General features: G+C 50.6%; 1 protein-coding gene across 1 annotated transcript; it reads left to right on the forward strand.

Annotated features, from left to right (window-relative positions):
- The first annotated feature begins 264 nt into the window (after positions 1-264).
- CACNG5 (calcium voltage-gated channel auxiliary subunit gamma 5) lies at positions 265-10,757 on the forward strand. The gene is made up of 6 exons (XM_003211545.5): positions 265-401; positions 8,151-8,411; positions 9,154-9,240; positions 9,597-9,737; positions 9,910-10,055; positions 10,318-10,757. The coding sequence occupies exons 2-6, from the start codon at positions 8,204-8,206 to the stop codon at positions 10,573-10,575; spliced, it is 840 nt and encodes a 279-aa protein (XP_003211593.2). The 5' UTR covers positions 265-401; positions 8,151-8,203; the 3' UTR covers positions 10,576-10,757.
- Positions 10,758-11,752: the final 995 nt, after the last annotated feature.

The raw sequence follows: 11,752 nt of genomic DNA on the forward strand, positions 1-11,752 counted from the left end.
AGGGAAAAGGTAGGGAGTAAAAAAAAAGGTGAGTGGAGGGAAAGAGAGAGAGTCAAGGAAAAAGGTGAAAGAATAGGGAGGAATGGGGAAAGAAGGGATAAAAGGGAGCAGGGAGAGGGGGTGAAAGGAAGGGAGGGAGGATGGAGAGAAGAAAGGAGGGATGGAGGAAAGGTGGTTTGAAGGAAGGAAGGAAGGAAGGAAGGAGGGTGAATGGAGAAGGGGGGGGGAAGGACGGAGGGATGGCTGGAGGAAAAGGAGGAGGAAGGAGGGGGGAGGGAAGGGGCACGGAGGAGGGCGGTGGGTTGGCCCCGCCGGCGCCATGTGATGCCCGCTCCTCCCGGGCTCTCCCGGCGCAGCACGGAGGGAACATCCCCGGGCCGGAGAGCAGAGCTGCGGGGCCGGTGAGTGCGGGAGCAGCGGGGACCTTCCTGTGGTTCCTGTGTCCGTACGGATGGGTGGGGGGCACGCGGTCCCGGTAGGGGCTTCGTGGTGTTTCCCGAAATGCATGGAAAAGCCAGAAAGTTTAATGCCTGAGAGGAAGAAGGAGGGATCTGGGAAGTGCCGTGTGAGTGCGGAGCAGAGGGTTTGAGGTTGGCACGTTCGTTCATGGTCCGTAACCCCGCTGGAATCGGATCCGCCGTAAGAGCGGATCCCGGGGGCACCGCCCTGGGCTCAGCCGTGCTCGGCCCCGGCTGTGTGCGGGCACCGGGGTGGGTGCGGGGCCGCAGAGCCCCGGGCTGTGACGGAGCGACCCGCGCTGCGTCGTGTGGGATCGCCCCTGCCCTGCTGCTGGGGTGCCGGGCTGTGGCAGGGCGCAGGAGCCCCGGCTGAAAGCTCCGGCTGGGTTCGGCGCACGGGGCAACCCGATCCAGGCTGCTCAGCCCGAGGCTGTTCTGCTCCAGGAGATCGGAGCCCTGGGGCGCGGTGAGCATCCTCACGTTTTACCCGTCGTTTCTGAACGCCCATCCTCGTGTATTTTTCACAGGGAATATAAAATGCACTGTAAGTCTGGAGCTGCCAATGCCTTCTGGTGTCGTTAACCCCTCAGAGGGGGCAGCTATGTGAGAAAATCTGACCTGCTCGTTAAGTGGGGTAAAGTAAAGAGGGGAAAAAACGCTGGATCGTGTGTTGCCATATGAACAAAGCTCACAGGGACGTGGAGCTTCTCTTCTCTTCTCCACACGCTCCTTATTCATATTCTACAAAAGGATATGGAATATGAAATGTGGGATTTCAGTCATCCCGGCAGCGAGCTGAGGGTTCTGACATGCAGTTTGGCTGGTGATTAATTGTTGGCATTGTGAGGAACTTTATCAGCCCCCTGATGTGTGGCAGTGCTCAGGGTGCACAGAGCAGTGGTGGTGTCTGGAGAGCAGGTCTGACCTGTCCCCATCACTGTCCCCCATGCACCCCAAACCTCTGTGGGGGCTCCGGGGGGGCTGAATGGTGCAGGCAAACCTTTGGTGAGGACATCAAAAGCAGCACTAGTTCAGTAGGAATGTTAAAAAGGAGGATTATTAGCTGAGTTTCATGTGATAGCAGTGAGTGTTGGTGGCATGACCCCAGCAGGGAGCTATGCAGGAGCATCCCCACATCTCCATCTCAGCTGCCTTTTGGGTTCATTGTAGGGCACTGCTTCAATCATCACGAGCCATAGAAGAGCCCAGCAACCCCATCACTGCTGCCTCACTTCAGCCAATGTGCAGCAGCTCCACGTGGCATCCAGGACACAGGGGGAAAGCTTCTGTGCTTGTTTCCCCAGCTCCTTCTTGTATTAGAGTAGCTGCTGAATATATTCATTGAGGCGAATGAATCCCCATCTGGCTGCGTCTGTCCCACCACATTTGCAGCTTCAGCTTCTGTTATGCAGAGGGAAGTGAATAGAAGATAAGAAAGGGAAATAATGCACGAGCCCACAGAGGCTTTAATGCTATCAGAGAGCTGTGATCTGCGCAAGTGTGCGGCTGCTGCGGGTGCCAGGAGCATCTTTGTAAAGCAGCTGGGAAGATGTAAAGCCCTGGTTTTGGGGTGACATATTTAAAATGACTGTGTGGTGCAGTCTAGACCCAAAATTTACCTGAGAGCCTTAATCTTGCTGAAATTAAGGGGGGTTTGGGGTTCTAGGTGTGCTCTAGAAATGCGATAATCAAAATCACAGCAATTTGTATTACTGTGCAGCCACAAACTTCTGACATTTGCAGTACAATATTTACTGTGAACGTGGGATTTGTCAAAGAGCCACTCTAATGCATTGCCAGGCTCAGCAAATATGCTGTTACAGGTGAGAGAGGTCTGTCTGGTCCCTTTGGAAGATGGGGCTTGCTGCTTTTCCTGTATTATAAAGGCATTGTCTCTACTCATCAGTGGAAAACCTCTCTGGAGCTGTGCTTATAGCCACACTGAGGAGCATTATTGGAACACTACAACAGATGGCAACCACTGACCCAGGACAGCTTGCAGATCATCATTTTTGTACTCAGTCCCCAGGACAAAGTCACTCAGTGAGTGCCACGTCCCACACGCTGCCATGATGCTCAGCAGCATATCCCTGCTTGCATTTCTTGCCATCCCCAGCTCAGCCCATGGCAGTTTGGGACTGGTGGCTCTCAGGGGTGCTCAGAGTTGCCCTGACCTGGTGTTCAGCAGAAGGCTGCCCTCTCTCTTGGTTATGCTGGGATACCCTGGAAGCTGCAGATGGTGAAAAGCAACACAGCAAACCTGACCTAGAAAGCTGAGTGATTTAGGAAGTTGTGCTAAATCACCCTGATGCTGGAGCTGCTGCAGGGGAGCAGTGTGTTTCTCCTCAAGCACAGGAGAGGTGGGCAGCAGGCAGGCAATAGATCAGCACCAAACTGCTCCTTTTTCTGCAGCTGAGGGAAAGGGAGAACGGCTGAAGGGGAAAATGATCTCTCTGTTTCATTGTCATCTGTGTCAACTGCTGTACAGGGCTGTCTGCAAAACACCTTACAGGCAAAACGGGGCAGAAGACACCTGATCATAACAGAGGTGGAGGAGAGGTGCTGCTTATTACATACTTCAATGTCACATAGCCTCACTATTGAACACAATGAGCTACACAAAGAAAAAGCCTTCCCTATGTGAAGATGGAGCCAAACTTAGAATCTTGGCATCATTAAGGATGGAAAAGACCTCTAAGATCATCAAGTCCACCTGACAACCCATCTCCACCGTGCCCCTTTCTCTCTCTGACATGCAGAAAATCCCCATGGGAGCCATGCAGCTGCAGGCACTGTGGAGGGGAGCAGCATGGAGCTCCTCCTGATCCACAGATACTGGGGTCACTTATCCCAGCACAGGGGGGAGAAATGGCTTTAATTAGCTCATGATGCTATTTTTTCCTCCCAGCACTGCTTAATTTAGCCCACGCTGCCATTCATTGCCACTACAGGGAGAAGAAGGAAATGGGGGTGCTGGCCCTGCTCGGCAGTGGTTGGGACTGGAGACACTGAAAAGCTCTCAAATGCAAGGAAGAGGTTTCTTCTCCTTTTTTAATACTCAATACCATTTGTGCTGTATTGAATGACACATGGAAGTAAGCAAGAACCAAGTGCTGAAGATTCAGTATTTCATTAGACAAACCTCCCATGTGTTGGATGTGGGGTGAGCAGCTGGCCAAGCCAGCTCCATGTGCAGGACTTGCATTGCCATCACTCATCTGTGCTGCTGCCAGGCCAGGGGCAGCTGAGGGAAACTCTAAGCTGAAGGCAGAAGAGGGTCACTGGATCACTTAGGATGTGAATTGCAATCTGTGATTTACAGCATACAGCCGTTAATGGGCAAGCACAGCTCCACGCAGTACATAGCCAATTGCCCAGCTGATTTGCTCTGCAGCCTCAAATATCCTCCCCCCCCCTTTATTCTTGCTTTGAGGCTCTCTGTAGAAGCAGAGGTTTGAGTCACATTCCTGGCTGGGAGCATCTGACACGGTGTGAGTGGGAATACTGGGTGCCAGCTTATGTGCGCAGAGGGTGAAAGGGGAAGGCTCCCCTATATGTATATATATGGTTTCTTGAGAACAGCAGTTGGGTGTTGGGGGCATGGACAGTATTCTGAGCTCTGTCCTTTCCTATTCTCCTATTCCCCTCTTGAGAACTGTGTTCCATGTACTGCTCTCCCACCAAACAGTAGAATCAGAGCTGCAGTGTGGTTGCAACATCTGTCTGCTGTCCCCACATCCCCTTGACCCCACCCTGTACCCCCCCTCAGGTGGATTGCAATGGGGCACAGAGCTCAGGCTGAGCCCTTTCCAGTTGCCTCAGACTTCCTCTGGGGCACCCAACACCCAAAGCACCAACCAGGGTCATCCTCCAGCGATTCCCCTTCAGAGTCTGAGCTGCTACACTTTAAAACCTTCTATCAGCTGGGGTTAAATGAGGTAAGAGCTGTAAAGTGCCAAGGAGAGAGACGTGTGTGCTGCTGCTGATAGGGAGGAAATGCTCAGATTGAGGGTTTGGGGATATGGCTGCACACAGACAGGCTGTGCTGGGCTGGGGGGGGACCACTGGGTCGATAGTTTTATTTGTTGGAAGTTGTTGGCATCATCCGAAGCCATTAGTGGGACTGAGCTGGCACAGAGCCACAGTGGCTTGGGGAAGTGTCTGGTCAGAGAGCTGAGGGATGGAGGTAAATCTCAGCTGCTGCTGCTTTGACCCTGGGATATCATTTTGTCTCATTGCCTTTGGTTCTCAAGCTGAAGGTGGGCTCAGTTGCACTCATCCTTGCCTGGCCCACACAGGAAGGGTAGATAAAGGGCAAATCTTAAGTGACCCCTCATAATGTGTGTTGGTGGTGACCAGCACAGTGTGGCAGTCATATATTTTTAATTCTAAATATTTTTCAGGTGTTCTTTATATCTGCCAACAAGCAAAAAATTGATGGGACTGTCATTGGCGTGGCTTAAACGAGGTTTAAATAACTCATTAACAGCCTTCTGTTTTTTAATGCAATCCAGACAACTCTCTTGAGTGCCCGTGAGCCCAGTGTGCTCGATGCGGTCGATGCTCGTGTTTCCATCCCACGGTGACAGGCATCACTGTGCTGGCAGTGCTGTTAGCAGCCATGGGAAGCTTTCAGGTCTGGTATCGATCCTTCTGAAGTTTATGGCTGCTGGATGGAGTGCTTACTGGTGCTGGTTCACACTGCCATGAGCTGGGCTGCTTTGTTTCTTACTATCAGGCTAACCTTCCTCCACATCCGAAAGATTTATTTCTGTACTTAATTTTTCCACTATGTAATTTCTTTCTCAGAAATGGAGCCGACACATTTCTTTGTGACAGTAATGCAGCTCTGTAAAGCTTCCTTACGTATTCCCCTGTAATACCTGCTCATGGGATCCACACTGTAGCCTATCTCCATCCCTGCAGCCATCCCAGAGCACCAGTTAGGGACACGTGCCATGCGAGCTTGGTGGGAACTGCTATGCTGCTTTGCCAACACTTCCCTACTGCTTTAGGGTTGCAAAGGACCAAGCTGGACTCTCAGGGGTTCACCCAGAGGGAGTGATCACCTGCCCCAGGCTGTGGTTTGCATTGAATGAACCCCTCTTCTTGGCCCATTTGTTCTTGCCCTGCACTGCTCCCTGAGCAGCAGGTCGAGCTGCTTGAAGACCCTGTATTTTTAGCTATAGCCCAGTTTCCTCATCGCAGCTTGGTGTGTGCTGCATTTCAGCTCAGCTCCATCACAGCTCACGCTCTTCTCATGTTGTTCCCTGATGTTCTTTGTACCTCTCTCACGCACTCAGTGGGTTTCCTATCCTCCATTTCCCAAGCTTCGTTCCTCCACCTTTTGTTCTCAGCCTCTCCCACTGCTCCACGGCTGTGCCTTAACCTCTCTTTGCTCTGCTTTGCCAGCAGCAGAGAGCAGAGTGGCTTTTCCACGACAGACACAGGCACGTGCTGAACCCAGCACCCCTCTGCAAACCAAACCTTCCCTCTCATCATCTCTGATAACCCTGTCTGTGCTTCCCCTCACCACAAATGTCAGCAGATGGGAAACGCTGCCCTAGCCTGGAGGAGATCAATAGCTGCATCCTCTGCGTGGCTCAGCCCTGCGAGCAAGGAGCACGGCGTTACGCTCAGCTCATGAGCAGGGATGCACTGGCACAGCTCACCCTGCCCAGGTGATGTTGGCTTTTCCCAATCCATCCGCAGGCAGGACAATGTTTTCTTTCCGTGACAGTGGAACAGGACCTTATGTCACTGCTGGACCTGAGCGAGCTGTGTTAGGAGCACTGCCAATGCCCACTTCAATTTTTTCGGGGCTCAGTTCCAGTGAGGGACGTAGACACTTCCATCAGAAGCTGAAGCTCCAAGACAAAAAGAAAATTCCTCATGAGGACTGTGGATTGCAATGCAGACTGCCTTCAGCATTACCTGGTTACTACCAGTGGTCACTGTGTAGTTGAAGGAGCAGGAGCAGTTCTAAGGTTCTCCTTCTTGCAAACCTCCAAGGCTATATTCATTTAAAATACAGACACAGCTGGAAACCGAACAGCATCTCCTTTTCAGCAGTATGAAGCACAACACAATTTGTAAAGGTTACTGGGGACTAAATCCCTGCTGAAAATCGATCCTCTTTGTGTCCTTGAGACAACTTTCTCTTGGGAGCCTGGCTGATTCCACCAGCACTGGACACAGGGAAGCACTGTTCTGAATGGCACCATTCCTCGGCCCCACTTAATCAGGTCTGATTTAATTTGTGAATAAGTGGCACTATGATGAACCCATGATTACACGGAAATTGAAGTGTGAGAATGAAAAGAAATGGGGCAGTTGAGAGGTGTGATTCCACTGCCCAAGCCCCTTCCTGTGACTAACACCACTCCCAGTGACCACTATGTATGGTGCCAATTCAGTATATTTTCTAATCCCTGGTGTTGATAGATAACAAAAGAGTCATGTACGTAACTGTTTTTCTCTGTGAAGCTTTATCTGGACTTTTACATATTCCCTACTTTGATTTTTGGCTTCTTAATAACAAAAAAAAAAAAGAAAAGTAATTTGTTAATGATACATCTGCCAAGAATGGATTTCTGCTCCTTTTACCATTTTGGCACCAAAATATCAAGAAGGATGAGGCATTCTGTAGCAAATATCGTTCACTTTCACGTGGCAACTAGAAAATAGGGTTCCAAGTTAGGGAGAAGGGGGATGAGCCAAGGGAGGCGTGCTTTGCATGGTTGTATTTCTGGACCTGTGCAGGGATGGGGCATGGCACATTACCACCTTGTAAAGCTCTGGAGTGCAGTCCCAACTTCTTCAGCTCTGTGTGGGTCCGTTCCCTTGACAGCAAGGTTGTCCTCATGGCTGCTGGGCTATGAGAGGTGCAATAGATAAAAACCTTAAAAATAGATCTCTAGCAAAGGTGGAAAGCTTGGAGGAACATGAGCTGGAACGTTTGCTTGGGCTGTCTGTAAATGACAGCTCTTCCCCTTCCCGTAGGTCGGTACCTTCTGGGAAACGGCTCGGTGTGAACGTAGGAAGAGCCAAATCTTGACTTCATATGGGAGAGGGCTGTCAGAGCTGCTGCAGCACTTGAGGGTGCAAATACATCTGCTTCCTACCAACATGTACTTGTCTGCTTTCTCCCCGGGGGTATGCAATAACAAAAGCCTCTCTCCTTCCCTCTCAAGACTTTGCAGGTCTCCCAGCAGCGCTTCAGTCCTGTTTCCTCATCTTCCAGCTCTGTTCACACACTGATGCCTATGGTTTTTTACCCTAGAAGACAAAAGCTGGCAGTGTAGTGAGGACGTGGTGGTGATTCGGAGTGCACAGGAGTGTTTTAGTCAGGCAGTATCTTTGCTGTTCTATTAATGCAGTGCCTTCAAGCCTCAACAGCTCCCATGCTGAGGCTCCATGGCTCACTGCCATTTGTGGGAGCATTTGGGTGCTGAGATTTGGCTAAATCTGGATGGGAATTATGGGCTGTGGCTGAGCAGCAGGGATCCTGCCCTAACCCAGCTACTTGCTGCCAGCTTGGCCGCTCCGCACACCCACAGCCATCGTAGGCCCACCATGGCTGGGAGGCACTTCGCATTCCCCATCCCTCAGCACATCCTGTGCTTTCTTTAATGGCTTACATCAGCTCATCCAACACCAAGGCAAAGCTTTTATCACTTATATTCCCTACAGAAGCGACACGGTGGGCGCCGGTGGCTGCAGCCCCTCTGCCCACACATCCCCTCATGCTTTTGGGGATGAGCGCCTGCAGCAGGAAGGCGCTGACTCTGCTCAGCAGCGTGTTCGCCGTCTGCGGCCTCGGCCTGCTGGGCATCTCCGTCAGCACCGACTACTGGCTCTACTTGGAGGAAGGCATCGTCCAGCCCCAGAACCAGTCAGCTGAAATCAAGCTGTCGCTGCACGCGGGGCTCTGGAGGGTCTGCTTCCTGGCAGGTACGGTCTCCTCCTCATCATGTCCCCCTCCTATTGTGATATTTTGCTTCCAAAGTCAGGCACGGCGCCTGGTAAGCACCCCAGTAAGGTGGATAAATCTGTCCTGGCATGTAAGTCTGCAGAGTTTGCTGTGCTGCCACGACCCCTCGGCCCGTTGCAGTGCCTGGGCAGCTGCCCAAACCCTCTGTTTTGTCCCTGCAAAATTGGGATTCGGCTCAGCTGAAGCATTCCCTCATTTCATGCTGTTTTTGGCAAAGTGATGTGGGTCAGACAAAGCCAAAGTGAAGGGGAGTTGGATGCACAGATCCAGAACTGAGAGGAGGGAGGGGCTCCAGTGTGTGCTCCCCGGTGACCCCAAACTCTCTGCCCTCAGGATCGTGTTTTGAGGTCTCGGGAAATCCCGGAACCCAGAGTGAAGTTTGGAGCTCCCAGAACTTACACATAGAAGCATGTGGGATTGGCTCAGCCAATGCTTTCCTGAGCAAGTGCTGGCACCTGGGGGTCACGTCCCGCTGTCACTCTTTAGCAGTGACACCTGAAAGCTGGGCAGCTGATCTTGTAGGGCGACAGTAGCAACCAGTGGATTTCTTCAGCAGCAAACACAAACACTGAGATGCAAGCAGCACTAAACAGCATGGTTGTTTACCTCCAAGTAATGAAATTAATTTGAAAGTCATTCATTTACCACCAAACCAAATATATGGGCATGCTGCAGGCCTGGCTCTGTCTCTTTTTGCTGCAGGTGAGGAACGTGGCCGGTGCTTCACTATAGAATATGTCATGCCCATGAACATCCAGCTGACATCTGAATCCACAGTCAACGTCCTGAGTAAGTGACTTGGTAGGGAACTTGCAATCTGCAAGGCACCAAAGGACCCTTAGAGACCACCCCAATAAACCCCTTTGTGCCCTTGCTGTACAAGCTCCTGGTTCTCCGAGGGTGCTCCAAGCAGGGATGCATCGACAATTTCTATGTGAAAAAATGCAGGTTCCAATGTTTGGTGTTTTTTTTTTCTGGGTAATACTTCACATGAAAACTCCCAGAAATGCAAATTCTAACAGGGGTTTCACTCAGCTCATTAGCAAAGACATTGGAGAGAAGAACCTGTGCCAGGGGCTCATGCAGAATGGGCAAGACATAGGGTGCTAATCTGTCCCTGTTTTCCTCTGCTCCTGTCCCATCAGAGATGATCCGCTCTGCCACTCCCTTCCCTCTGGTCAGCCTCTTCTTCATGTTCATCGGCTTCATCCTGAGCAACATTGGTCACGTGCGGCCACACAGGACCATCCTCGCCTTCGTGTCAGGGATATTCTTCATCCTGTCGGGTGAGTTCTGCTGGGCAAGGTTTTCCCTTGGTAGTCCTCCTTTCCCGGTTATTTCAAGCACAATTTCACAGTTCCAGAGTTTCACCCGCCACTCTGCTCGTAAAGGCAGATGCTGCTTCACCAGCTTCAACCCCAACATGTTTTTCACTCTCTTCCTCCTTGGTTCTCCCAGGTCTGTCCCTTGTGGTGGGGCTGGTCCTCTACATATCCAGCATTAATGATGAGATGCTCAATAGGACCAAGGACTCGGAGACATTCTTCAATTACAAATATGGCTGGTCGTTTGCATTCTCTGCCATCTCATTCCTTCTCACAGAGGTACTGGCTGCTCCGAGACATCCCTGTAAAGAGTTCTGTCCGTTCTTAGTCACTGAGCATTGTCATGGGCATTGGCATGGGAGAAAAAGAGGGCTATAAGGGCAGTCAATCATGATTTGATGTGGAGCGTGCATGTGGAGGAACAGGAGATGGGTTTGGGCTGCTGTGTTCCCCACAGGGCAGGGAAGTGATTTTCCTTTATGCACTTGCAAGCCATCAGCGGGGCAAAGAAAGCCATTCATCTTTCTTCTCTCCCCTACAGAGCGCTGGGGTGATGTCCGTATACCTGTTCATGAAGCGATACACCGCTGAGGACATTTACCGACCTCACCCCGGCTTCTACCGTCCCCGTCTGAGCAACTGCTCTGACTACTCGGGGCAATTCCTGCACCCAGATGCATGGGCGCGGGGCCGCAGCCCGTCAGACATCTCCAGTGAAGCATCTCTGCAGATGAACAGCAGCTACCCGGCTCTGCTCAAGTGCCCCGACTACGACCAGATGTCCTCATCCCCGTGCTGAGTGTCACCACCACCCACCTCGTGGCCCCAGGCTGGTGGTCACCATCCTCACTCCGCTCATCGTTTTTAGGCCTCTGTTTCAGGGCAATTGTCTGTTTATAGGAGCATAAATATAACCACAGAGATTGGTTATATAACCAATAATGTAATTTAGGGAATTGGAATAATTTTTCTTTCTTCGTTGCTGTGTTTGGTTTGGTTTGGTTTTTTTTTATTTATTTATATTTCTCTACATAACTGAAATCTGTCCAAAGCCCTCTTCCTTCAGGTCTTCGTGCTGAGCTAACAGCAGCTCTGCCTGAGGAAGAAAGCCAAGGCTTGACTCAAGAGCAGAAAAAGAAAATAGAGTAGAACTGGGAAAAACAATTATTATTTCTTTAAGGTTTAGGTAGGCTGCAGAAATTTGTGCATGTGGCTGTCATGAATTGTAAATTCACTGGCCTGAGAAAGCGTAAAGGATTTGTGTAAATTTCCAAGAAATAGTCCTCTTTAGAAAAATAAGAAATTTGTCTTGAACAGATATTTGCTGGTCAATACCTCTCGTTGCTGGATACCGCTTCTAACAAGGCTGCAATGGGAAATAGCCATCTTTCTCAACTATACCTCAGCAGGCTCAGATGCCAGCAGGTTGGCACTTCTCTGTGGCCAATGTCACGTCCTCATCCTGGAGGCAGTGCAGCCACAGGTGCTCAGGCATTGCCTTCCCTTCGCCATCCCAGTGACGGGGTCTGAAGAGCAGCTGGGAGGATTTCAGTGCAGCATCAAGTGGAAGACTACCTAAAACCTTCCTGTGGAAAACACTAGGCACAAAATTTAGGGAAATCATGTCCATCAGGGCAAGGCCCTACCTAAAATGGAAGTTATTTCAATGAAAGGTGTGAAGTGGCATAGTAAAACTAATGGCACCCCACTACCATAGGAAAGTAGTTGATCTTTGTTTTAATTTGGCAGAAAAATGGAATTTTATCTTCTTTTTATGCATATGTATGAGACTTGTTTTGAGGTTATATATTTTAAGTTGTCATATGATGCACTTTGGTCCTAGGAGAATGACTGCTGCCGGGTTGAGAGTATCCATCAGATCGAGCATCTGATGCCATACCGGCTGTGGGCTCACTGCCTTTCCAAAGGAACTTCCTCAAACTTCAGTTCTGATTTTTATTTTGAGCCTTTCTGGA

The sequence above is a fragment of the Meleagris gallopavo genome, chromosome 20 (assembly GCF_905368555.1).
Source record: "Meleagris gallopavo chromosome 20, MGAL_WU_HG_1.1, whole genome shotgun sequence".
Lineage (NCBI taxonomy): Eukaryota > Metazoa > Chordata > Aves > Galliformes > Phasianidae > Meleagris > Meleagris gallopavo.

Coding starts and splice junctions, on each gene's coding strand:
- CACNG5 (XM_003211545.5), top strand. CDS start 8,204: ATGCTTTTGGGGATGAGCGCCTGCAGCAGGAAGGCGCTGACTCTGCTC. Junction 9,738..9,909: donor GATATTCTTCATCCTGTCGG/GTGAGTTCTGCT, acceptor TGGTTCTCCCAG/GTCTGTCCCTTGTGGTGGGG. Junction 10,056..10,317: donor TCTCATTCCTTCTCACAGAG/GTACTGGCTGCT, acceptor TCTCCCCTACAG/AGCGCTGGGGTGATGTCCGT.